This window comes from Lemur catta, chromosome 3 (assembly GCF_020740605.2).
Source record: "Lemur catta isolate mLemCat1 chromosome 3, mLemCat1.pri, whole genome shotgun sequence".
Classification (NCBI taxonomy): domain Eukaryota; kingdom Metazoa; phylum Chordata; class Mammalia; order Primates; family Lemuridae; genus Lemur; species Lemur catta.
The window spans coordinates 79,848,200-79,874,347 of record NC_059130.1 but is presented as its reverse complement, the minus strand read 5'-3'; the positions used below and the strand labels follow the sequence as shown (position 1 = coordinate 79,874,347).

General features: G+C 38.7%; 1 protein-coding gene across 5 annotated transcripts in view; it reads left to right on the top strand.

Moving 5' to 3' along the window:
- The window catches only part of NFIA (nuclear factor I A), a 351,020-nt gene that overhangs the window by 218,546 nt on the left and 106,326 nt on the right, over nucleotides 1-26,148 (top strand). For all 5 annotated transcript variants that reach the window (XM_045547886.1, XM_045547889.1, XM_045547890.1 and 2 more), the window contains one exon: nucleotides 10,285-10,359. In XM_045547886.1, the coding sequence (XP_045403842.1) occupies nucleotides 10,285-10,359 (75 nt within the window). The remainder of the gene's footprint in view (nucleotides 1-10,284; nucleotides 10,360-26,148) is intronic.

The window sequence follows — 26,148 nt, the reverse complement described above, 5'->3', positions numbered from 1 at the left end:
TAATCAGTTTCCTGAATTTATTCAGAGAATAAATTTCCTTATTTTTTCTCTAGTATATGTAAAAGTTCATAAATAGAAACTAAAGCCATTACAAATAGTTTGATCCATTTGTCAATTACCAGTTGTTACTGTCGAAGTTTAGAGAAAACTTTCATCCAGAACATAAAAACAATAAGGTTGCTTTAAAAAACCCGTTTAGTTCAAAACCAGGCTAATTAAAAAATAATTTTAAGTTTATAGTGCATTAAAAATCATAAAATTAATTTTAAAATATTAAACTTATAAAATACTGATTGTACTATGCTAAGTATAGTGGACCTTTTAGTTTTTCTAACATAATGTAAAATTTTCTGGTTTTGTTTTTTTTTTTTAAATGATGCTTTTAAAAAAAAGAAATCCCAAAAGTTAGTGTTTCTCTGTCCTTGTACCAGGCTAATTTGTTGTAGGGTCCACTTGCCAAAACACCTATTTCTGTTTATAAGTCTAATAAATGCATGATTCTAAATGTTTAGGGGAAATAGGAAGATTAATTGGTTGACAGGATGAAAAAAAAGGATATTGATATTTAGCCTGGAGGAGAGAAAATTAGGTTGAGGGGCTGTCTTCAAATATTTGAAGGGTAGCAGAATGGAAGAGAGATAAGATTTATTTTGCCTGTACCAGAGGACAAAAATCAAGGTAAATGAGAAGTTACAGATATATTCAAGGAATTATTATTTTTTAAACACTCATTTTTTTATGAGTCAAAAATTCTTTGTTATGACACAATGGCTTATTATTCCATTACTAGATGACCTTTAAGGTCCCTTCCATTTCTTTTTTATTCTATGATGATTCTAGCTTTACTTATTTGCAAAGATAGAAATAAGTAAAAATCTCTTTGCATTTTATTTTTAGATGCTTTGATATCCAACAGGCATCGTCTTTTAATTAACTACTCAATCATTTGTAATTCAAACTCATAAACCCTCTTTATGTGAAGTCATTGAGTAATCACATTTAATTTAATTAAATGCTACTCTTCCCTTATTGCCTATAGGAATTGGTGAAAAGTTGTGATAGAGCCTTTGGATTGCACTGGATAATCAAGTCTGTGGTGCTCAATATGGTGGATTAAAGTGGAATAAAATTTATTCTGTAAAGAGAATCAAACATACCTGTGTTCTCATCCTAATTCTGCCATAATCTGTGTGACCTTAAGCAAGTCACTTAACTTCTCTGAGCTTTAGCTTCCTCTTCTCTAAAATCAGAATATTGCCAACGACACAGAGTTGCAGTAGGAAGGAGGGCTAATATAAAGTGCTCAGCAGGGTGCCAAACACATAGTAAATACTGGATAAATAAAAGATATACTTTTGATGAAATGATTCATAATACCACCTAGAGAAGTTCTGTGGACACATTTTTTAGATAGGAGCCTAACTATACAACGTCCATCATTTAGCTTGATTTATTTTCCCAATGTAGATATGTTAGAGTGATCGCCAGTTAAGATGTGGAGTGTTCCTGAGCCATGCATTCAAAGTGGTTATTACCTTAGGTTCAGATTCCACTTTCCCCTGAGCACATTAAACCAAATGGGGAAGAGAGAAAAAGGAGTAGCATAAACCAATGTACCTGCAGACCATTTGCCAAAAACAAATGTTATCCTTGCCAAATTATTGGGGAAATGATGAGTTAAATCATATTAAGAAATTTTACTGCAGAAATTCTCAGAACCTTTAACATGTAAAGGTTCCTTGCCAGTTTCTAAGAGTGGGTATTGTAGTGTTTTCCAAACTTATTTTACTATGGAAACCTTTATTTTATATGTATTTGTATCTTTTATTTGTTTTTGGTAGAGTGTTTTGGGGAATTATTCCATATAACCCAGTTTGGGAAGCAGTGATAAGAACCCCAATGTGGAGAATGGACCACATGAGATTTTGGAGAATAGCAGGTGGGACATCATGGTTGCAACACAGAGCATATATATTTGGGTAATATTGGAAGACAATGCTGAAAAGGTTATTAGAAGCCAGATTTTGAAGGGCTTTAAATACCTAGCTAAGGAGTCTTAACTTAATTATCAAGAAAATCATGAAATATTGATGGCCTTTTTTTTTTCAGCTGAAAGACACTAACAATCCATCCATTCTTTCCCTACCGTGCTAGTGAATCAAAGTGGAGAAAAAACACCTAGCAAGCATCACAAATATATGTGCCTACAGGAGCCTTACAGGTTATTTAAATAAGTGAAGCACAATAAGGAATATTAGGGAGCATGATAAATTTATAAACTCATCTCCAGTCTAAAAGCATTCCTATGCAAAATCATCATCATCATCATCATCATCATCATCCTAAGTACTGTGCTAGCCAAGCAAAATGTTTGCTGACTAGAATTAGCCTGAGGGCTACTAAATTGTGACACTTTAGATTCAAAAGGGAAAAGTTATAATAGTATTTCTGTTAGGGTAAGTGCTAAGCTATTATAACAAAGAAACAAAGAAATATCTATATAGTGGTTAATGCACATTGAAACCTATTTTTCTTTTTGGTAACATTCCCAGATGAGGGGCTAAGTTGGCAGAGTGCTTTTGCTGCAAGGGCCCCAGGTTCCTTCTGTCCTATTGTTCTGATGTTCCATGGCATTGCCTTTGCATGGTAGATGAAGTGTTCTAGCTCATAAAAAGGGGAAGAGAGAGTGTCCAGGGAAGGAATTTCCTTTCGGGCATGTGAGATAGAAGCTGACTATATCACTGCATTCACTTTATGGTTGTGGCCACTCCTGACTATCGGGGAGGCTGGGAAGTGTGATTTCTAGCTGTCAACCGTGGGTATGTGAGAACAGCCTGGAGACTCAACACAGGAGGATATTGCAGTGAATATCCTTTTTGTTAGTTTCTAATGTTCTTCTAGAAGGGTCTTATAAAAAGACCCAATTTTACATAATTTTACATAAATACGTTGCTGAAAATGTTGGTGTAAAATACCTTCCTTGACTGGGGATGGAAGCATCCGAGAGTAAGGACCTTGTGTTATTTCCTGTTGTATCCCCAGGTACCAGGACTGTGTTTGCCACATAATGGACATTCAATAAACATTTGTTGGATGAAAGCAGTAAGCCAAATATTGACTTTATCTGTATGGATATGGCAGAAATCGTTGAATGAGCAATGATGACAAAAACAAACAAAAAGCTCAGATTAGGTGTCTGTATTGAGTAAAGGCAAATGAGCAACACAGGGAAATTTGGAGCCACAAAAGAAGGCCAACAGTATACAAGTTCCATGGCACATTCTTCTCAAACCTCTTTTGGGCTCATCCTTCTTTTCAGCTAAGAGTACATTATTTCCATAATGATGACAATTCCTTAATGTATAGTGATAAACCAGAGTGACAATCACAGCCGTATTACAAAAGCATTTAAAACCATCTATTTATTCATCTGAGAATCTCAAAACACCTCATCCATATTATTAGTTGGTAAATATTTCTCTACTTTACAAATTCTCAGGCACAAGTTTCTAAATATAGAAGTTTTTCTTTTCTTTTCTTTTCTTTTCTTTTCTTTTCTTTTCTTTTCTTTTCTTTTCTTTTCTTTTCTTTTCTTTTCTTTTCTCTTCTCTTTCTTTTCTTTTCTTTTTGAAACAGAGTCTTATTCTGTTCCCTGGGCTAAAGTGCCATGGCGTCAGCCTAGCTCATAGCAACCTCAAACTCCTGGGCTCAAGCAGTCCTTCTGCCTCAGCCTCCCAAGTAGCTGGGACTACAGGCATACGCCACCACGCCTGGCTAATTTTTCTATTTTTAGTAGAGACGGGGGTCTCACTCTTGCTCAGGCTGGTCTTGCTCAAACCCCTGAGCTCAAGCGATCCTCCTGCCTTGGCCTCCCAGAGTGTTAGGATTATAGACGTGAGCCACTGCACCTGGCCAGAAGTATTTCAGTCCTATGGTCAGTCTAACACCATATGTAAATCTTTTAATATTTACTGTAAGTAGACTACCAAATGAATTTTCCTCCAGTATCATAAAGGTTAATCACACAAACAGAATATGTATGTATTTTTTTTGTTCCTATATTCTTATTTTAGTAAATGTCTGAATTTTTTGCATTTGTTTTAACATAGTGAATTATTCTAATAATAAAAATTATTCTAAAAATAAAAAATATCTCAAATATCACCAATGAATGTCAGAATAATTTAAATAATCAAAATATCAAAAATCAGACCAAAATTTATAATTTGGCCTTAATGGAGCTGCAGAAACAGACCCCCACAAAACCCTTAAAAAAACTTGTTTTTTAAGATGTTATAAACGAAGAGTACAGAGGTAACATATTACTGTATATGAGCTAATAATAATTTACTTTGTGCTTTAGAGCTGTGGTCCCCAATCCCCTGTTAGGGACCGGGCCACAGAGCTCCACCCCTGCCCCCAACCCCCATGGAAAAATTGTCTTCCATGAAACTGGTCCTTGGTGCCAAAAATACTGGGGACTGCTGCTTTATAGGGCTGCCAAATAAGGGTATCTTAAGTCACTCATCTGAGTCACTAAATAAATATTTATTACACATCTAAAATAAGGTATTGTGCTGGGTCCTATGGGCCATGCAAGATAATGAGACACAAACCTACCCTTGCCCAGTTTGTTGTAGGAGTGCAGAGAGAAGACATATAAGCAAATAACTGTCAAATCAGGTAGAAAGAGGCAAGTGACATATGACACATAGAGCTGAAGTTCTCCTAGCATAACAGTATTCACTGAACACACCTAAGATACACTGAGCTGGGGAGAAGAGGGAAGATTAAGGGGCCACATTCTCATAGGTATGAGAAGAGGCCCAGACGTGCAAGTATGGAAAAGCCCAGTCCTTGGCCTGTCATTTTACTAGGTCTAGAACCTTATTCACCAGGGGAAGAATGGAATAGAGATGTGTTCTTTTTGATGAAATCAACTGTGTATTGCAGTTTGCCAACATCCATTAACCAGATGAGATTTGATAATTTAGGGCTGAGAGCCACTTGATATCCCAACAGGAAAAACAAAAATACCATCTTGTGTATAGACTTTCTTCCTTAGGTACAAAATTAACTCTGTTTCATGGATATCAAAACTTTCTTCACTGGTCAGCCCTCTGGATGGTTTGTTCCCAGCTTTCTCTTGCCCTGACCTCTGAGCAGTTCTGCAAGGTTACCTGTCTTCTCTGCAAGTCTTTTTTTTTACTATCCTGCATGTTAAAAGGTAGATAGATGTTCAGTTCCTCCATGAAATGAGATTTGGTTCCCATGTAATGACATTTTCCATAATAACTGCTGATATCATCGAGGTAAAGAGAGCTGCTTTTCCTAACTACCCATAAAAGAATTTAGCTTTTTCTATTTCTACCTCTCCCGGATGGTCTAATCTCTCCCCACTGTGAGTATGACTGACTCCACAGTATTGAAATCTGTGCTCTAATTGGGAATCCATTGAACAAGACTTCAGTGAATGAACTTTTTTAGCCATTTTATATAAAATGAAAAAAGATCTGCTTCTCATTTCAATCTCCTATACAATTGCTCTGAACAGTAGTACGGAATTGTAGAGATAGATCATTGAGCAATCTGGCTTTTCATCTAAGGCATACTTAGCAAAAGTGTATGTTTTGCACTTTTTTCCTAGAGGCCCTATTCAAAATGTAAATCTTGGGACCTTTCAGGAATCTTTAATGAGCTTGCCATCTGAGGATCTTTTAATGCTAATAACATCTGAATTTGGAATTGCTTAAATTTACCTTTTATTTTGTCTTCCACTTTTCTCTCATTTTGCAGTAAAGTAGAACAGCCAGATTAGTGTAATTTCCCTGAAAGTCATTTTTATGATTTGGTTTGTGTTACTGAGAATGAAATATTAATTCACTCAGGTTCACTTAGTAATTACGTTAGCAATATCACTTTTTCCATCTTTTCTTAGGTTTCATTTCTCATTGCTGTCTTCTTATAGAGTTCATCAGTGGGTTTCCAAGTAATTGGTGAAGGAACAAAAGCAGTTTCATAGCTCTTTGAAGTTACGTGGAGTGTTTACACGGAGCTTTCCTTGGGGACACGTTATAAACACAAAGTAGCCAGGGCTATCTGATAATGCTGCAGAGAGATGGTTACATCAAAATTGTGAAATAATTATACTCTTTATTTTTATTTTTCTGGTTATTATACATTCACATATATTTTAACTTATAAATTACACACATTCTACTAAGGTAAGCCCTGGGAGGTGGGTTGCTGGCAGGGGAGGGAGGATGAAATTGTTATCTTTGCAGTGACTTTCTCGGGATCACACAAGATCTCAGTTTAAGCTTGGGACTTTATCTTTTTTGGAGTAGGCCCTTTTTGTCTATGATGGGCAATAATGCTGCCTCTTAACTCTGTTGTTGTTAATACTTGATCTCCCAAACTAGGAACCATGATGATAGCAACAGGACCATCCCCTGGCATTTCTCATTGTCTGCCCTGTCCTGGTACTGTTTAGTTTGGAGGGAATATTTGGATAGTTTATTTTAATAGTGTTCCAGTACAGATTGGCTCAATTGTAGTTCAAACTATATTGCTAGCAATGAGAGAAAAAGACAGAAATCAGAAGTTCTGTCAAAATTTTTATAAAAAGGAAAAATAAACATAGGTGAGCCCAACTTGAGTTTTCTTCATTCAAAGGTGTCTCCAGAGTGCTTACCACCTGCCAGGCACTGTGTTAGGACCTGCAGGGCCAAAGACACAGAAGATACTTTCTCTCCTCAAAGGGATCACAGTCTCAGATGAAAAAAAGGCAAAATTACAAATGCAGTGTGCTAAGTCCTAGGTTAGAGCTAGATAGAGTACACCCTGTCGATATTGTGAAAAGAGAAAAGGAGTCTTCCCCACTGGTGGGGGCAAGAAGGGCAGACTTTTGATAGAGGTGACAACAAAGCTCAGTCTTAAAGGACAGATAGGAGGTGGCCAAGCAAAGAACAGACAGGAAGAAGGAGCAGTACTGGGGACAGTGGTAAACCAGGTCCAGGGAGGAGGCCCAGGCCCCAAGAAGTAGGGCCAAGAGCAAGAGACAGGAGATAAAAAATGAGCTTGGAGAACAAAACAGAGGCTATATCAAGGCCACATGCCATGGGAAAGAGTTTGCACTGCACCCTGAATGCTCTTTGGGGGTCTTTCAAGATTTCTGATGGGGCAGTGAGCTCTAAACACATTGGATTTATCTCAGTTTCTCCAACACCTTGTTCTTTCCTACCTCAGGGCCTTTGCATGTGTTAATCCCTCTAGCTGAAGAGCTGTTGCTCCTTTTCCTGGCTGGCTCCTTAATATCCTTCAGATCTTTAAGAGAGACCTTCCCTGACTTCCCTTTATAAAGCTTTTGCTATTTGTTTTATTCTTATCATTTATACCATTTATAATCTTAAAAATAATTTGTTTGTTTTACATGTTTTCAGCTGTCTCTACTTCTAAACTGTAAATATAGGAAGGGACTGTATCTTGAGCCCCTAGCACAATGCCTGGCAGACGGTAGGTGCTCAGTAAATATTCGTTGAATAAATGAATGAATCTTCAGATTTGCCTGTTAGTGAGACAGCTCCAGCTGAAGAGTGGAGAGTAGATTGGAGCAGAATCCAGGACTGATGATAGAGACATAGTTAGGAGGCTTTTCCATCCAGCTGGTGAGAAGTGGGAAGATCGTGAGCCAAGGTTGTAGGAGGGAGATGGAGACATAGCTAGAGTCAAGAGTCACAGAATCAGTGGGGATTTGTTGGATGTGGGGGATTGTAAGAGACAGCAGTCAGGGATGGCACTAAAACATAGAAAACTAGGTGAATGGTGGATGGTTCATTGAAACAGGGAATTCAAAAGAGTAAGAACAGGTTTTGGGGGCAGAAGAAAATGAGTCCAGCTTTGGATATGTGGAGTCTGAGAAAATCCGTGGGCTATCTGGATAGAATGTCCAACAGATACTTGGATCTATGAGTTTGGAACCCAGGAGAAAGATCTGGCAAAAGATAAAGATTTGGGAGACATTGGCCTGTAGATTCATTCGTCTACTCGTTGAACAGATGCTCGCTCACTAACTGCTTTGTTTCAGGCGTTAAGGATACAGTGGTGAACAAAACAAACATTATTCTAGTTTTCATGTAAATATTACTGTCTAGACTGGGGGCTGATGACATGGAAGTAGATAAAACAACTTAGGAAACACACACACACACACACACACACACACACGTATACAGGGAGAGATGAGCACAGACCCTGGAGAACAACAACATTTAAGAGGTGGACTAAAGAAAAGCAGCAACTTGAAGAGGGTGGTAGTTTGGGTGAGTGCAGAAGTCCTTCCCCTTCCCATGTCTTTGCACCAAACTCAACTTAGTCTTTAAAATATATTGCTTGCTTTTGTGGTGACAGGATTAAAGTGCATGTGTTTACATCCACTCTGAACAGGAATTCATGTTAGCTCATCCCTAAAACAAGGAATTTCAAAGATTGGAACTGAAACAAGTATCAGCCCGCAAGTTAAGTGATAAAGACAGAGATGAGCAGGAGCTGGAGATCAACCCAGATTTTCCTACTCAGCTATGAATTTCCTTGTTATTGTTCTATGTGTTTTAAGTCAACCTTAATGTTCGTTGTGGTTGGATTTCCTTTGTTATGATCTGTGGGATAAATGTGATGTTAACTGTGTCCCAATAAGAAAGAAATGTTATGGTCTGTTTTGCCAAGACCTCATTAGAGAATTTTATCTCATTTATTCATTTTTTTACTGTTCAGTTCTCTTAATCCAAGAAACAGCACCTTAGGCACTTACCAAATAAAAGCCGACTAAATACCTGGTTGTGAGTAGTTTGGAGAGATGAAATTTCTTAAGCAGGTTTACGGTGAAATTTTTCTATTTCACTTTAAAAAGCAGTTTATAATAATTCTATATCCTAAAACTTAGAATTGTTTTATCTAAAATACCATAGATTGTGTGTTTAATATAAAAGTTAACTGAAAATTTTCTTTTAAATCTCAGTAAAAATCTTTCTTATGCAAAAATCCAGTGTAACCAAAAGAAGACAAATAATTTGTAGGTCCATTTATAATCCCCCAAAACATGGTGATTTTTTACATGTGTTTATGTACATGACATTTAATAAATTTATTGGTGGATTTACTGTGCCACAGGCAAACTTGTTTCCCCTTAGTAGTATATAAAATCTGGATTTCATCAATAATATACATTTTATTTATAGATTATTATATATTCACATTGTCCTGTTTTCTTATATTTCTTAAAAGTATGTTTCTTATTTCAAAAAACAGTTATTTCAAAAATCCCTTCAGCCAACAATTTCTCCTCTCACCCAAATTTTAAAGCAGGTAAAGATTAAACTGACGTTAGACAAATCTCTCAACTAGAATCTACCTATGTGAGACTCCTAGAATCAGAAAATTTTAGAGGCAGAGAGGGAAACTACAGATCATAGATTATGAATTCCTTGCCATTTGTTAAGTTTTATGTTTCTGAATATACCATAAAATTAAATGAGTGATTGGCGATAGATATAATATCAGATATCTTCAAGAAAATTAATTATATCTCGCAGAAATGAAGCAGACATAAAGTTCCAAGATTAAACCATTTTGAACCATTGATTTATTTATGCTTTCTCAAAAAAAAAAAATTTAACCAACACAAAAAGCTCTTGTGTGTATAAAAAAAAATCTACATTTTTATTTGTGCTCAAGAGAACTTATTTTCATGTTTTATGAGTCGGAGCTTGCTTTTTCTATTCTGGCTTTTCAAAAATTCACCCTGTGGTGCCTCTAGAAATGAAGGGAACATCTTTAAATCTTGTTTGAGTTAAATGAATGGATAACTAATCCGGATCAGATGCTTTTTTAGAGAATAACGTTTAAAAACTATTATGGAACTCAGCTCTCTGGCTGCTTCTTAGGTATGCTGTTTTCATCCAGATTGTTAAGGTCTCAGAGGTCACCCAAGGTAACCATTTATTTTGAATTGTCTTTTGTTTCAGATTTCCTGTTGAATTTTTTTTTTTAACCATTTCAAAAATCAGCCAGTAGGTGTTGTGTCACAGCTTTCCACAACCTCCAGATTCAAACCAAAAAACTAACTCCATAGCTAAATGACTGTGCCCTCCCACATAAACCCTAGCTAAGCAGAGAATGAGATTAGGCATCACATTTTTTAATCATAGTGAAACTAATATTTAGAGTTCTGTTGTCAAATGTCTTCTATTTATGACACTTTGTTTTCTTTCGTTTTTGTTTCCCCAGGACATTTGGGCTTCCAGGACAGTTTTGTCACATCAGGTGTTTTCAGTGTGACTGAGCTAGTAAGAGTGTCACAGAGTAAGTATAATTTTGCTTTGATTTGGTACAGATTTGCCTTGGGTTTGTGCATACTTTCTGCCGATGACTCCTAGAGACATACAAAGCTTTCAGAATCCCCTTTTCATTTGCTCATTGGGAGAATTTTGACACACAGTCTGACTGCCAAGAATTTAAATCAGGAAAGATGAAATATTATTTTAATGTGAGGTGGGAGAACCAAAATCCTGAGGGTCTCACATATTCTTTAGTTTATAGTGTGAACTTAGTTTTAAAAAAGTCTGAGGCTTTCCTGATTTCTAAGAAATTCTGCATTTTAAAAGAATTTGTTTTTGACCTTTAAACAATGCTAATGCGCTCAGTGTGAGTGACACAGTACAGGATGATCGTTACCGGCTTGTCAATAATCACTAACAACAGTGAATGAGGAGTACCTGTCACCACCCTGTTCCATTGATCAAAGACACATTGATTGTATTTTTGCTATGACATAATATAGCAAGTCCAAGGACAAGTTACATGATTTTCTCTCTCTCTCTGTCTCTCTCACACACATACACACACGTACAGAGTTGCCTTCCCTAAAGAACATCTTTCTGTTTTTATTTAAAAGGATACCTACAATAACCGTGATGGTCTAGGTGCCAATAAAAAGAAGGAAAAATAAACACCAAATATTAAAATTTTATTTTTCACCCCTCCACCTGCTTCACAATACCACTTGTAGGTAAAATTTACATTGTTGAAATTAGTTTCAAGCAGCATCAGGCCCTTTGTGGAATCAGGTGGCGTAAAAATAAATATTTTCCTTTCAAGTTCATAGCCCCCATTCACTTTGTTACAGGCTTGCAGGATTGACCGAGTAAGCCAGTCAGTCTCATGACAAGATGCCAGGTCAAGCAAGTCAAGCCATCCTGATTTCGCAAGCCCGGATTCTGTCTTTCTTCTTTCAGTCATTCATAGGCGGAAGAGTCTTGAGAGGCCAGAAAGTGATACACAACCTGGGTGCAGAGGAGAGTCTAATGACTAGTGAGCATTTGCTATCTGCCAGGCACTGTGCTAGGCCTTTGTCTGTTACATAAATTCATTCTGGCAATACACTTGTCAGATAAGAAATTACCTCCATTTTTACAGATGAGTTAAATTGAAGATCTATTTATTTATCCAAAGTCAAGTCATGGGTAAATGGTTAAGCTAAGTCTGTATCTATAATGTTAGAATCCATACTCTTAGACTGGCCCAAGGGAACTTGAAGAAATCTACAATGTGAGACTAGACAGGGAAAATAGTGGGAAGGGAACTGTGGGTGTTAGAATTCTAGGAGTCAAGGACTCCCAGCTCGATGCTGAGGTGCTCTCATGTAGAGGAGTGGGAATCCTAAGGAGTGAAACATTAGGAGAAGCAGGTTGTGACTGGGACTGGAAAAGTTGCTGCAGTGTGCTTACCAACCAGGTAAGTAGAGACTGGATTGCTTTGTTAACCTGGAGGGCATATGCTGCCTAGTTACGGCACAGCTGATTAGCCAGTTATTTGCCATAGACAAATAACAATGCATATGCACATCTTTTGTTACTTTTTAAGACTTTTGAAAATGATAAATATCCTACTTTTTTGTAATTTTAATAATAATAGTAATATAGGGAGTATACATCAGAGTATTCCTGTCACAGTAGCATTACAGGGAAATACATTCATTGAGCCCTTACTGGGATTTAAACATAGCCTTAGAGAGTGAAAAGGAAATCCTTTTAACTCTGAAGAGTGGAGCACTAGCCCATTTACCCTGGATGCTGTAATGCGTACATTAGCATCAGTGTCCCCAGGCTGTTCAGAACCGTGCCCAGCATCTCGTCCTTCTTCTGCTTCCTGTATTTTCCAGTAAGGTCTTCTATCCCAAAGCTTATCAGTTCCAAGCTGGATTAGACCTCCATTCAGTCTAAGATAGCATGGTTGCCAAGTGAATTCTAAACCTGCCTTCAAGACTGCCAGAGGGTATGGCCAGACAGGGATTGAATTTGCAGAGGGACCTGGATGTGTTTCCTGTCCCCGTTTAGGGGAGTGTATAGCTGATGCCTGGCATCATGAACATCCTTCAGCTCTTGAATGCTTTCTGATTCAGCACACTGCTGTGTAATCGCTCTGGGACTCGCTCACACATGGCCTCGTGCTGACTGAAACTGCTTGGCAAGAGTGGGTCTGGGCTGTGTCAGCAAAATCATGGCTTCAGGCCAAACTGGTCGACTGTGATCCAGAGACCCCTCTTTCTTGCAGATCTTTAATCTCAGTGTGTCAGGGTATATTTCACAAGATTTCTGTGGCTGCTGGGACAAGGATCCCGCAGCTCAGGCTTCCTCACCTACACACCTTTCTGTAAGACTTGATACTCAAGCCACACGATGGAGTTGACATCCTTAACCATTCCTTGCAGTTCTGCCCTCTTCCTCATGTCCCCATGTGAAAGAACTAAGCATCCATTTCAGAGCTTCAGTGGACACTTTTTGCAGATGAGTGGGGTGGGGATGCATTCTGTATCCTTGAAGTAGAAATAAGCTAACCGGCACATAGGTTGATTAAACACATACTCCTTGTTAGGAGTATGATATAATACTACTATGAAAAATTATAGAAGCTAGCATTTATCAAGCATCTACCATGTACCAGGCATTGTGCTGGGTACTCTATAAATACCTCATTTGGTCTTCCCATGTTTGGTATTCGTGTCCCTTTTTACAGATAAATGATACCATGATGCTCCCAAGAGGTGAAGCAACTTGCTCTTCTTCCTTTGCTGTCCTCAGCTAGCTGACTGCAGACATTTTTGTCATGACCTCTCTTACAACTGCATTATAGAAATAAATAGGATTCAAGGATTCTGTGCTTTTATTGAATAATCAGTTCTTGTTGATTTGATAAACTTATAGCTTATTAATTTGTGCATTTGGAAAAAAAAGATTAAAACTATTATAAACCAAAGCAAATAAATACTTAATTAAAATTTTTTCCTGGATTTGTTTTCAGGTATGATTTTGTTTTTAATTAATAAACTTTTTTTAGAGAAGTTTTTTAGGTCTACAGTTTTAGTCTAACACAAAGTACACAAGTCCCTTATACCCCTGCCCCGCTCCCAGTTTCCCCTACTGTTAACATCTTTTGTTAGTGTGGTGCATTTGTTATAATTCATGAGCCAATATTGACACATAATTATTGACTGAAGTCCATAGTTTACATTAGGGTTCACTCTTGGTGTTGTACATTCTATGAGTTTTGACAAATGCATAATGACATGTATCCACTATTACAGTATCATACAGAATAGTTTCACTGCCTTAAAAATCCCCTGTGCTCTACCTATTCACTCCTGCTTCTCCACCAACTGGTATTTTCACTCTCTCCATAGTTATGCCTTGCCCCTGGGTGTTTTTTATTGTCTTCAATGTCTTAGAATCTCTTCCACTGTTTTGTACCCCCTTCCCCCGATCATACCTAATTATGACCATAAATATGGCCTGGAAATTTCACCGTAATCACTAATGATGGCCTTAGCATGACATTTTTCTCTCTTTCTGGATCTTTAGTATTCAATTTTTAAAATTTGCTAATATAAATATTTACTTTCCCCAGGTTTCCAGTTAGTTTCTGTTTTTAGTTTTCCTCCTTTTAAATTTAATAGAGGAGGGTGGTGCTATTTCAGTATTTCCTCATGAGGATTCACTGGAATAACTATGTGCTAAGTGTGTTGTTTATAATAGCGTTACTACTGAGGTGCCAATGGCAGCGAAACTCAAGAGAAAGCTGCTGGCTTAGCCTCGCAAATCCGGAGGCTGAGGGATCAGGCAACCAGGCTGCTTGACATTAAATTACACTGATCAGATACGTGGAGCTGCTGGGGTCAGGGACTCAGTCCTGCTGGCTGACTGAAGCTGTCGTCTTCCATGCACTCCCCGCCTCTCTTGTCTCCTGCCCCCACCCTTTATTTTTTTTGCATTATCATCTCAAGTCCATGAAAGGCAAGGAAGGAGAGTTCTGTTTCTACAGCACTGAAAGTACTGTAGCATAAAAATAAATCTCCATTTGTTCTCTTGGTACCCTTTCCCCCATGTGGTGGGACCATCTGAAAGTAGTTCTCGGTTTTATTACCTTGTTCTGGAGGAGGGGGAGAATACAGACCAGGAGACACTGAGCCAGAGATAAAGAGAGAAGTACTCTCCGCTTTGGGGGAGGGGCCTTACAAGTGCTAACAATGTGGTTCAGAATCACTAAAGTTGTTTTAGCATAATACTATGAGGAAAGAGACAAGAACCATCTGTTGAAATGGCTCTTACATGATGCTGCATTTTCAAACAAAGCCTTGTAGAGGCATTTTCAGATTGGTCTCGTTCCCTTGAAGTTGCTACAAAGAGAACCCACTCTACTGGCTGCTAGACGATGCTGCTTAGATAGCTCTCTCTGTCAGCACCCACTCTTTTGTTTATTTTGCACCAGTGTTTTCCTCAAAGTATGTGCTCTGAGGCTGTCAAATATCATTCCTGGTATGAACCCAGAAAGTTATCCTAAAAAAATCCACTACTTCTGCCCATTTCCTTCTAAAGTGCTGACTCTATTTTACTTGAAGTTGGTGGAGTGACTTCGAAACCTTAAATACTTCACTGGGAAAGAGGAAAACCGCAAATACACACAGTCCATTGTGACTCTGGCCTGGTGGGCTCTAATTTTCCAGCAGTGGTTTGTACACCCAAGCCGGCTGCAAGGGTTAAGTAAACTTCGTGGCTAAGGATGACTTCATGGCCCTGGAATTATGAAAAGCCAGGATTCTCAGTACACTGTGGCCAGCCTTAGAGTCTTTGGGTGTGAAAACCACTCTCAGTTACCCATACTGAATTTTGGTTCCTGTTGCACTGCTGCAGAATCTATTAAAATCCAGGAGCTGAATTGTCCTGGCTCTGCCACAAAACTCAGCTGCTGGGTCGACTACAGGATTCTCGAGTCGTTTGTCAATGGAGAGTGGGAGTGAATGGAACCAGGCATATGCCTCAGCCTGGCATGAGGTGGCACCCTAGTGGCTGTTTTCTGCCTTAGAAATGTGCACTCTTTCTGTATTCGCACAGAGGAATCATCATTAAGATCTGAATTTCAGTTCATTTTTAAACTTCTTTAAGTCTCTACGACCTTGGTGTGTCTGCGAGCACCCGTACCGGTACACTTAGATTTTCAGGTCAGCAATTCAGTAAGAACTAATGGCAATATTCTAACCTGACATGATGAAACTACTAAAACAGAATGAACACAGTTACAAGGTATAATAAGAAAATGAAACTCTTTGGTAGGAACAAGCCCAAATTTGAAAATACAAAATGTTCTTGCACAGAAGGACTAATGACAAAATGGGTGTAGATTAAGAAATTCTAGACATCCAGTCTTTTGGGGTGCCATTTAAATATTTGCAATACTTTAGATCTTTAGTAAAGTGGGATAGATTTGAAACTTCTTTTCTGAACAAGTGGCCTGTGGGTTCTTCTCTGTTACATGATAGCTATGATCATTGCATGGAAATTAATTTTAAAAATAGGTTATATTCTTAAGCAAGATCTTCTTTCAAAAGAAGCTATTTGGGCTTGAGCAATAAAGGAAGAAACAAAAAGATTATAATAAAAAATAGACCGCAGCCCTAGCATGAACAGTTGCTGTGACCTTGCCTTTTGTTTGCCATTACACAATTCGATGGCAGTCTACTCAAACGATGCTCTCGATCAATATCCTATTAAAGCAGCACAAAAAGTCTCCATAAACTTAGTGGTTAGCTATGTTTATAAATGGAACTCGGCATAATTAGATGGTCAATAGCAGGCTGTACTAGTAATTTTAAAATGAACATCACACATTTCAAATCTGTAGAAGTCAATGGCACCCTTCTAGAGTGAGGGTATAATGGGGAACAGACAAAATAGTGGGTGGCCCTTTAAAAAAAATCATAATGTCCATCTCCAAAATACAGTTCTTAAAATCTGTTAAATTATGAAAGAGAAAATGCTAACTGGCCCTATATATTTTTTCATTTTTCCTAAGCCACCTTATTCTGACTATATTATGGCTTTGCAAAATGTTTCATTTTCTAGTTTTAATTCATCCGTCATAGAAAGATAAAATAATAAATAGTGCCATATTCTTAGGAAGAAAAATATCAGTCTGGCTGGCTTAATTTAGTATGTTTCCTCTACTGTAATTCAATAAATTTTCAAAATAAATATTGAAATTGAATTAGTTCAGAAGGATATTTTGTTGTACAGTTTTTTTCTTTTAATTTTCTTGACATATTTGGGGTGAATATTTGGACAGTAAGGCTGGCAGCAAATGGAATGGACTGACAGTCATAGAAAGTTCCATCAGACCACCCTTTCTTCTGAATCCCAGCTCACGGTATGGGTGGCCAAACTTGATTTTTCCTATCCTACCCTCCTCACCCAGTAGAGAACGAGCCACATGAGGTGAGAAGTGTCCCCACCCTTAGGCTGACTCTGTCCTCAGCTGACTCAGCCCTACAAATGAAAACGTGCATGCACCTTGTGTTTGATGTCCGCCCTGGCAGTTGTGTCATGGACCACTGAGCCAGCTGAAATTAGAACTCTGGCAGGGACGAGCTCATGGCATTAGCGCATCCTTCAGTCAGTGCTGTGCATGAAGGTCCCGTCCTTTCTGTTACATTCCTACTCCTACAACTGTCCTGGTCAGAGCTGGCGGGGAGAGTTGTCATGGTGGGATTTGAGGGCCTTTTGTTCTCTGTTCTCACCTGAAGGTTCTGCTAAATTTACCAGGCTATGAACGCTCTTATTATAATTCTGCTACATTTACCAGACAATGAACACTCTTATTATAAAGATTTGACCGAGGGAGAAGTACAACATATAATACCTCGATGGACATACTAATTTGTTGTCATAGTCTCTATTCGTAGGTTCATCTATTTGTGGTCTTTTCTAGGTAATTCATTGGTTATGCTTCCTATGTATCATATATATATAACCTATATTCAAGATGGAGCGTGGCATTGTATTAAATAAAATAATACAGGGTATAGAGTTGGGGTGGTCAAGCTTCGCCACTTATTAGCTGTATGACTTTGGGCAATATGTAACCCCTCTTAGCTCTGTTCTCCTTGTAGGTTACAATCATTTATTCACTCAACAGATATTTGTTAAATCACAACTCTGTGCTGACCCTAAGTCAGAATATTGGAAAACAGCAGTACTTCTCAGGAGTGTTATGAGGGTTAAGTGAGAGGATGTGTAGTGTCTGGCATGTAGTAGCTGCTCAACGAGGGTAACTACTGTGATTATTGTTGAACAGAGCCTCAGCCCCTAATCTTTCACTGTGCATTCAGGGCTGTTCCTTCAGCTGACCACTGTCTGCAGATTTACTGAAAATACATGTGTGTGCGTGTGTATAAATCAAGAAGAACCAATTTTAGAATTTATGTTCTGATAACTAATTTATTAGAAAAACCATTCCAGTGACCCCTTCAGAGTTAATCATTCTGATAAAGTAAGAGCATGCCAATATTAGACCCCAGTCATCTGCTTTAGGAAGCCAGAAAATTCTTATTCCTCACATTTTCAGTCAAAGCTTGTTTCTACATTGTTCTGGAAATTGCTCTCCCAGGGTATCTAATGGATAACAGGATGCTTTAACATTCTCAATCGAACACTGACACATTAACAACTTTTTAAGTGGCTAGTCCCACCTGCGCAGTTTTTAAAAGTAGTACTTAGATCTATAGCATTTTAAAATTTTGCTTTCCCTCATATTATGAACTAAAATTCCTTGTAAATAACAGTAGCATGCAGGAGGTCATTACTGACAATGTGATTTTTAATAAAACTTTATTTATGAACTCATAACCCTCAATTTTTTTAACAGCAGATGTTCACATCTAGTAGGTAACAATAAAGAATTAAAAGGCATTTTTGTAATTTCCAAAAGCCTGATGGAAATCCTATATTACCCCACAATAAGGCCACAAATACATTGAGATTTTGGCTGGAATATACTGTCCTAACTCTTGCTGATTAGAAAGGCTGTTGCTGATGACCCTACAGGCATGTCTAGGATGAGACTGGTGGAGTCCACACTCAGCAAAACTACACATTCAGTCAGATACTGGGACTGAACTCATCCAGTTTGTGCTTAATATGGGCACATGTTAACACCAGGATTTTTCATTAGATGGAGGAGGAAAACATTAAACAGTTTTGGTGAAAATTCTGAAAACTATTATTTTCATAGATGGCTGGATTAGCTTGTTGAGATGGGACTCTGTTGATACAGTTTGGTTTCCTGATAGGTAATGGTCAGATAGTCCCAGTGCACTCTTGGCTGTGGGGCTTTTGTTTAGAAGCCCTTCCACAGTTTATAGATCACTGCGGCAAAAAGACCTCTTAGGCCATCAAATCCACCCCCTGTCAGGGAAGGCTTAATCCCTTGGCCGAGGCTGTATCAGCTACTAAACAGGTACCGCATTTGACCTCAACCAAAAGCTAAGACACGATGATACTCTAAAATGCAGAAAATCAATTTCAGTCCCAAAGGCAGAAGCCACTAATGCAGGAGATCAGTGAGCATTGCTAACCCCTCCGTGGGCTGCTCTGTTAGACCAAGTGTCAGGGCCCTTCATCCAGTGGAGCTGACACTGGCAATGCTAAAGACTCGTAAAAACAGACAGGTTAGAAGGATGATGATGCAACAGAAGTTCTGCCACCTAAGTGGTAGGCGATGATTATTTTTCTATTTGAATTTTGTTGAATTCATCTCTGTAGTGACTGATGACACAGGAAAGACAGGGGGACTAGAAATGCAGGTTTTACCCCTGTTTCTTTGGGGAGATAATCTAGGAAATACCTACATTCAAATCCCTGGTCTGTCACTTATTTAGCTGTGTGATCTGGGTCATGTTCCTTAACCTCACAGCATGTTTTCTCGTTTGTAAATGAGAGTAATACAAACACATACTCCATAGGGATACTGTGAGGATTAAATGAGATAATTCAGGTAAGACACCTAGCATATTGCCTGGCACATAATAAGTGCTTGATAAATATTAGCTCTTAGCTATTTTTCGTTAACAAGCTCATATAATCTTAGCTCCATAAATGCTTGTTGCATATGTAATATATGAAGCATCCTATGCTGTGTGCTGAGAGGAATATAGAAATAAGCTAAGTTTCTTGAGATCCAAGATTGAGCTTGTTTCATGTCAATAAAGTACCTGAATACATTTAATTTACAAATTACACTCACAATAATTGTCAAAGATAAGCTCTCTTCATGATTTGGAGTGGGGCAGGAGAGAGTATCAGTGAATTGTTCCTATTTTAATGAAATAGATACATTTTTTCAGAAACAAAAATTCCTCTGTTCACCTCCCTCTACCCCTTCTGCCACCACAAACACACATATCCCTTAACTTGCGTCCACAAGATGGAAACATGTGAAAATGGGGCTCTGTCTGTGTTAGCAGGTGCCTTTCATGGGGTTAAAAACACCCCACTGGCTTTTGGCAGCTAATACTACATTTCATAAAGAGCATTGCTTAAATCTTTTAATAGCAGCAAGTTCATCTTCACACAGAGGGAAATCCTCGTTTTAGTCCAGTGCCTTTCCTTTCTATTCCTGTGTGCAAAACCGTACTTCTAGCCTGCATTTGGTCAGACCTTTTAGGGAAGGTAGAAAATAAGATCAGCACAGGGTTTACAGAGCAGAAATCTGCTTGGCAAAGGAGTTGCTGAAGACTGTGGCATAGAAGCTGCAGAGAAAGTACCTTTATGATTGATTTCCATTCAAGTCAGACTGACTGCAGTGTGGTCATTTTTCTAACCCATAACTGCTCACACTGCAGCAGTCTGCTATCTGCAGGGTGTCTGAATTATAGCAGTCTATGTCCGTGTTACCTCTTACACAAATTACTTACACTGGTTTCTTTTTCCATGCAAATTCATCAGTTTTACAGCCCCTCGTAGCCACAGTCAGGAAACTCTGGCAGAGAGCACAAATTGATAAAATGAGTTAATTTTACTATACTTATTTTTTTTTTTCTTTCTAAAAGCCCTTTCTCATAGGCAGCGTTCAGGAAGCATATTACGGTAAAAGGAAGATAACAAAGGAGTTGAATTTTCTTGCCATAAATTACTTTCCAAGTTAATTCCCTCTAACGATGATTCCAGATTTGCTTGAGTTTTCATAGCATTGTGCGTTTTACAACTGTGCCTTTGATAGAAAGAAGAACAAGTATTTTCCCATGTTCAGTCCTTTTGTGCCAGTGACATGGACTTTCTTACAAGATCTTTGCCACTAGAATGCAAAACAACACTAAATTGTGCTGGGTCCATAGAACTGTGTGCTGCTGTTGGACTTTTTCCCCCCTAGTCTTAAAGTACAAGTTCCCAAAGTCTCAAGGAGTGTTTTAGATCATGTAATATGAAGAAAAATATCCCTCAGTTTTTTTCATACTTATTTTATAAGTTGGAAATTAAGTGGTAAACCCTGGCAGTTATGTTTTGTGGGGGGGAGAGTACTTACCACCATTACTCCATATTCGTTAGTGGCCATGCAAATTTGAGGAAGAGACAAAGATGGTTAATCTCTAAAATGTAAGCCCCACGAGGGTAGGGTTTTTATATATCTTGTCCACTGGTGTATCTCAAGCATCTGGAACAACACCTGGTACCCTGAAAGCCTTCCATAAATATTTGTTTAATTCCACTGAACGCGGCCTCTCAGAGGATAGGTACCATTAAGCATCGACTGGACACATTACTCATTTAGTTAATGCTCCCTGCTGACTCCTGTTGAACAAGTTGGAAACTCAGACGCTCTTGTCATCTCCCAGGCAGAGTAACTTGAAAATTTGGCTAGAATTTTTTTTTTTCCATCATCCTCTCTTTCTAACAATGCAAGCCCGAGCAGCTTGTCCCTGGTGGATGGCAGAAGTTCAATAACCACAACCTTATCCAACTACTAATGTGTACAGAAGAGCAGGTCATTAAGAGGGTTGGCTACTAAAGTAACCCCTTTCTTCCAGTAGCCCACATGACTATAATGATTCCTTAATAGCAAGCCATTTATTAAAAAATGACACAAAGACTACATTGTACTCATGACAGGAAAGGAGGTGGGGAGGATGAATGACGTAGAAATAATAGCCAAAGAGACAATTTCCAAAAGTTAACCATTTGAGGAAAAATTCCTCGGTAGAACAAAACACTTGGGTTAGAGTAATTGCAGTTACTGCTTAAGAAAGTTGAGGAGCCCTTCCTCGCTACTTAGGTAAATTTATAGAATTCTAAGTTTCATTTTGTATTGTTTAAAGTTTAGAGGGACAAACGGGGAGGGTAATTATTTACTCTCCTTAATTCAGATCATATTTATTGATCATCAACTGTGTCCACAAAACTGTGGTGAGCTGTTTAGGAACACAAAAGAAGTTCTAGGATCTGTAGGATTAAAGGTCATGTGGTCTAACCTCTGACTTCATGACCTCGGAGAGTTATTTCATCTCTTTGTGCCTCAATTCCTTCCTACTGGTGTTGTGAGGATTAAATGGGATGATGCGCTTAAAGCCCTCAGCCCAACTTCTGGCCCATAAACGAAGCTTAATAAGTTGTGATGGTGATGGTGGAAGAAGTGGTGAATGGTGGTGGTGGTTTTTCATTTTTATCATAATTATTATTACAATTCTGAGACTCAAAGAGTTTCAATGACTTAATCAAGTTACCCAGGTGGTTACTGGCAGGCCTGGGACTCTAGGCAATCTCTCCCAGTCTCAGACCAGCACTTTTTCATACCCCCATGGTACCTGTCTCTCTTTATAGCCTTCAAAATGCAACTCAGTCTAGTTGAGGAGAAAATGTTACATATGAGACAACCAAAGAATGATACAGCCTACAGTCAAGTTCAAATGGAGCAAAATCAGATTTTATAATACCGGGAACAGAGGAAGTGCTGTGGGTGGTCCAGTGCTTCCTTAACATCCCCACGTTTGATTGGCAGTGACTACGTAACCTCTGTCACACCAGAAGGCAGTTGGTCTTTAGTCTCAGAAACCCAATGTGATATCCTGGGCTGGTCAGAATTTAAGTGACATTGGACAACTCATTTAACCCTCAATGACTTTTATTCATTTCTTAATTTGCAAAAGAAGGACCTAATACCATTGTAAGCTAAGAAGTATACTGTGTTATATACATCTTACTGATATTTTATATTTGTTAGATGAATATGATTGTTTAATTATGTATACCCTTCTTTTAGACCTGTTTACTATCCTGAAGGGCGTGTGAAATATCCATTGTAAAAATTCTCCTTTCTTTCTTGACAGCATAGTTTAGGCCTCCATTCCCTTGTGCTAGGACTCTTGCTTGGACCTTCCAACTGATTTCCCCACCTGCAGAATCTTAGCCCCTTTGATGCACTTTGCATACTGTTGCTCCGGGACAACAATGGTCTTATCACTTTCCTACTCAGAAACTGTCATGGATCCTACAGATCACTCACTTTACTTCCTATCTCCAAACTCATGCACATACTTTGTCATTTGCCCAGAAAGCCTCTCCTGTCTCCTTCTGTGCCTCTTTAAACCTGAACCATCCTTGAAGGCTCAGCTTAAGTGCCGACTCTTCCTGGAATCAAACCTTTTTCTGATCTCATAAGCCAATGGGATCTATTACTCCTTTGAACTTTCCTAACACATTCTTTGCATTTCTCCTGTGAGACTTAACACGTTTGGCATTGTATTAGATATTCAAGTATTATTTTAATATTCCACTTAGGTTGTAAACCTTTTGGAGACAGAGACACTATGTGCCTTTTTATTATCTCAAGTTTAAGGCAAATAATGCATGTGAGAGTCAGTGTGGTATGCTAGAAAACGCACAGGTTTTGAGGTTAGACATCTTTAAATTTTAACCTGACTCTCTCTTTTTTGTCCTTCTGTAATCGAGGGCAAGTTATTTAATCTCATTCCAAAGCTTAGTTCTCCTCATCCCGAAAATGTACTTTCCTGAGGAGGTTGTTTTGAGGATTAAATTAGATACAGCAAATAAAGTGCTTATCAAAATATGGCTTCATAGGGACTCAGAAAAGCCTGCTCACGTCCACCTCTTGAGTTCTTCATTATTTGTCAAAAGCTCCTTCTGTTCTTCAGATTACAGGCACTGAGATGCCCAACCCGTTGCAGGGACATCCTACCGTGTGAGGCTTTCTCTTTGGCATGACAGTGTCACTAAGTCAGAATCCATCCCAATAAGCTGACTTCCATGTGATTTCGTACACACAGGCAGTGGCCGGGGAATGTTTCTTCACACGACTCTTTCAAAGAAGGCACAGTTTGGGTCTGTGAATTACCAGGATTATTTAACTCAGGTTGTGAAACTCAGTCTCATTTCAGAAACTTAGTGATTTTTTTAAAAATCACGACGCACATAAACCAGTTTGCCAAGCTCTAAAATTACTCACTTGAAGTCCGGCAGACACTTTAGGAAATTATCACCCCACTGCCAGGCCACCTGGTGCCATTTGCCGTGTAACAGTTACAGTGTAGTAAGTGGCTCACAGGAAGTAAATATATGTGCAAGTTAAGGAACATTTACGTGGGCTTAATTGTGTTTTGAATCTGTCTGAGAGGTGGGCAAACCATATTTACATATGTGTTTTTCTTCCTTCACCTATTCTGGCTCCCTTGACATTTTAAAAAAGTAATCGAGGCAAAAGACATTTTTCTAGGCAGTAGATAAAGTGTGACGTGTAAGTGCAGCTGGGTGTTCACCACCAGGTAGGAGGGCCCAGACTTCTCCTCTTGGTCCTGCCAAGTCCCTCACCCCCACATTTTGCTTTGTCTTTCTCTCCTTCCAAGAGCGAAGGAGTGAGGACCATGCAGTTTCCTCTGTGCTCAGTATTGAAGCAGCTTCTCCACCCAGCTGAGGCCTCAACTCTGTTCTAAAATTTGTGTGGAACATCTAAATCCAGAGCTTTGACACTGATCAGCCTTATTACTCTTCTTTAGCTAATGAGAGGTGCGAATCTCCTAGCTCCAGGAAGGCACAAAGCATTCGTAAGTGCCTGTTATATGTCAGGCTGATGAAAGTGGTGATGAGTGATCTGCCTGGGCCCATATTTGAGTAATCTTCTCCTGCCCCTCCTCCATGGCCACTTTCATACATAAAATGTCATGAAATAAAAGGAGAAATTATGCAAATAAATTTAATCTAAAAAGCAAATTAGGGAGTGACTAGCAAAATTATTAATTAGAACTCTGTTTGTACTTATTGTCAAGCCTCACCATTTGTTCTTGAACTAAAGGCCCTTCCTCCAGGACAGCCTGTCATTGAGAGATGGGTTTGAGTTTCAGAAAGTAGTTGTGAATTTCAGAGTTTTCCATTTCTTAGCTGTGACTGAGGTTAAGGTTTATTCCTTGCTATTAATCAAGCAACTAAGCGTTTATTCTTAGAAATTGTTGTATTCCCTCATACCGTTGCTTGACTCCTTGGTTCCATTACAGCACCACAATTCACCCATTTCTCAAGCAATAATCCTGGGAATCATCCCACTGTCCCCCTTTTCCGTCATAACGACAGTTAGGCTATCAACAGGTCTGCTTGATTCTAACCTCTCAGTAACTTACATCGGCTTCCCCTTTCTATCCTCTGAGTATAGACCCCATCCCCACCTTACCTTGTGTAAATGGCCTCAGCGGCCTCTCTGGTTTACTAAACATACTCTGCAATTGCCACCTCCTGCCCCCAAACCTGTCTTCACAACAGAGTGATCTTTCTAGGTTATAAATGCAAATTTGATGATAGCATTCCCACACTTTGCTGGTTCTCCTTTGACTAATGAATAAAATTCAATGCGGCAACCAATTACATTCGACCAATGTTTACCGACTGCCTCCTGGTGTTAGGGATTATATTAGATGCTGGCAATATAACCCCAGCAATTCCCAATTACAGTGGAGTGTGATTAGCGCTTTAATAGCTTATAAACTTGTGAGTCTGCTGGATTCAAACTTACATTCCTTAAAAAAGTCTATCAGATCCTTCAGGACCTGACTGTAACCAGCCCCTCTTTTTCCCAAATATTGTGCATGATATCACCATGCCAAGCTATCAGAAATTCAGTAAACATTTTATGTTCTCGTACCCGTATGCTGTGTCTTCCACCTAGAAACCCTCCATCCCTTTCAGTTGCATAATTCCTACTTGTCCGTTTCACATTCTGACCAGGCATCACATTTTCTGAGGCCCATTTACTCTCTCAAACCTCTTACCCCCGAGCTGGGTTAAATATCCACTTCTGTGCAGCCATGTCAATTTAGGAATGCAGATGGTGTCCAAAGTAAGGTGGTTCAACTTGTAAGTCTTCAGCTTTATGATGGTGTGAAAGCGATTTGCAAACCATAGATGCTGTGCTTCAAATAGCCATACAACCATTTTGTTTTTCACTTTCAGTACAGTGCTCAATAAATTACACGAGATATTCAGCACTTTATTGTAAAATAGGCTTTGTGTTAGATGATTTTGCCCAACTATAGGCTAATGTAAGTGTTATGAGGATGTGTAAGGTAGGCCAGGCCATGCTATGATGTCCGGTAGGTTAAGTGTATTAAATGCATTTTCAGCTGGCAGTATTTTCAGCTTACAATGGGTTTGTGGGAACGTAACCCCATTGTAAGTTGAGGAGCATCTGTAACTCTATCAAAGGACTTCTCAGACCTTCTTTAAATTAATCTGTCAAGCTTTCCCCTCTGTATAAGGGTAGGCACCACGT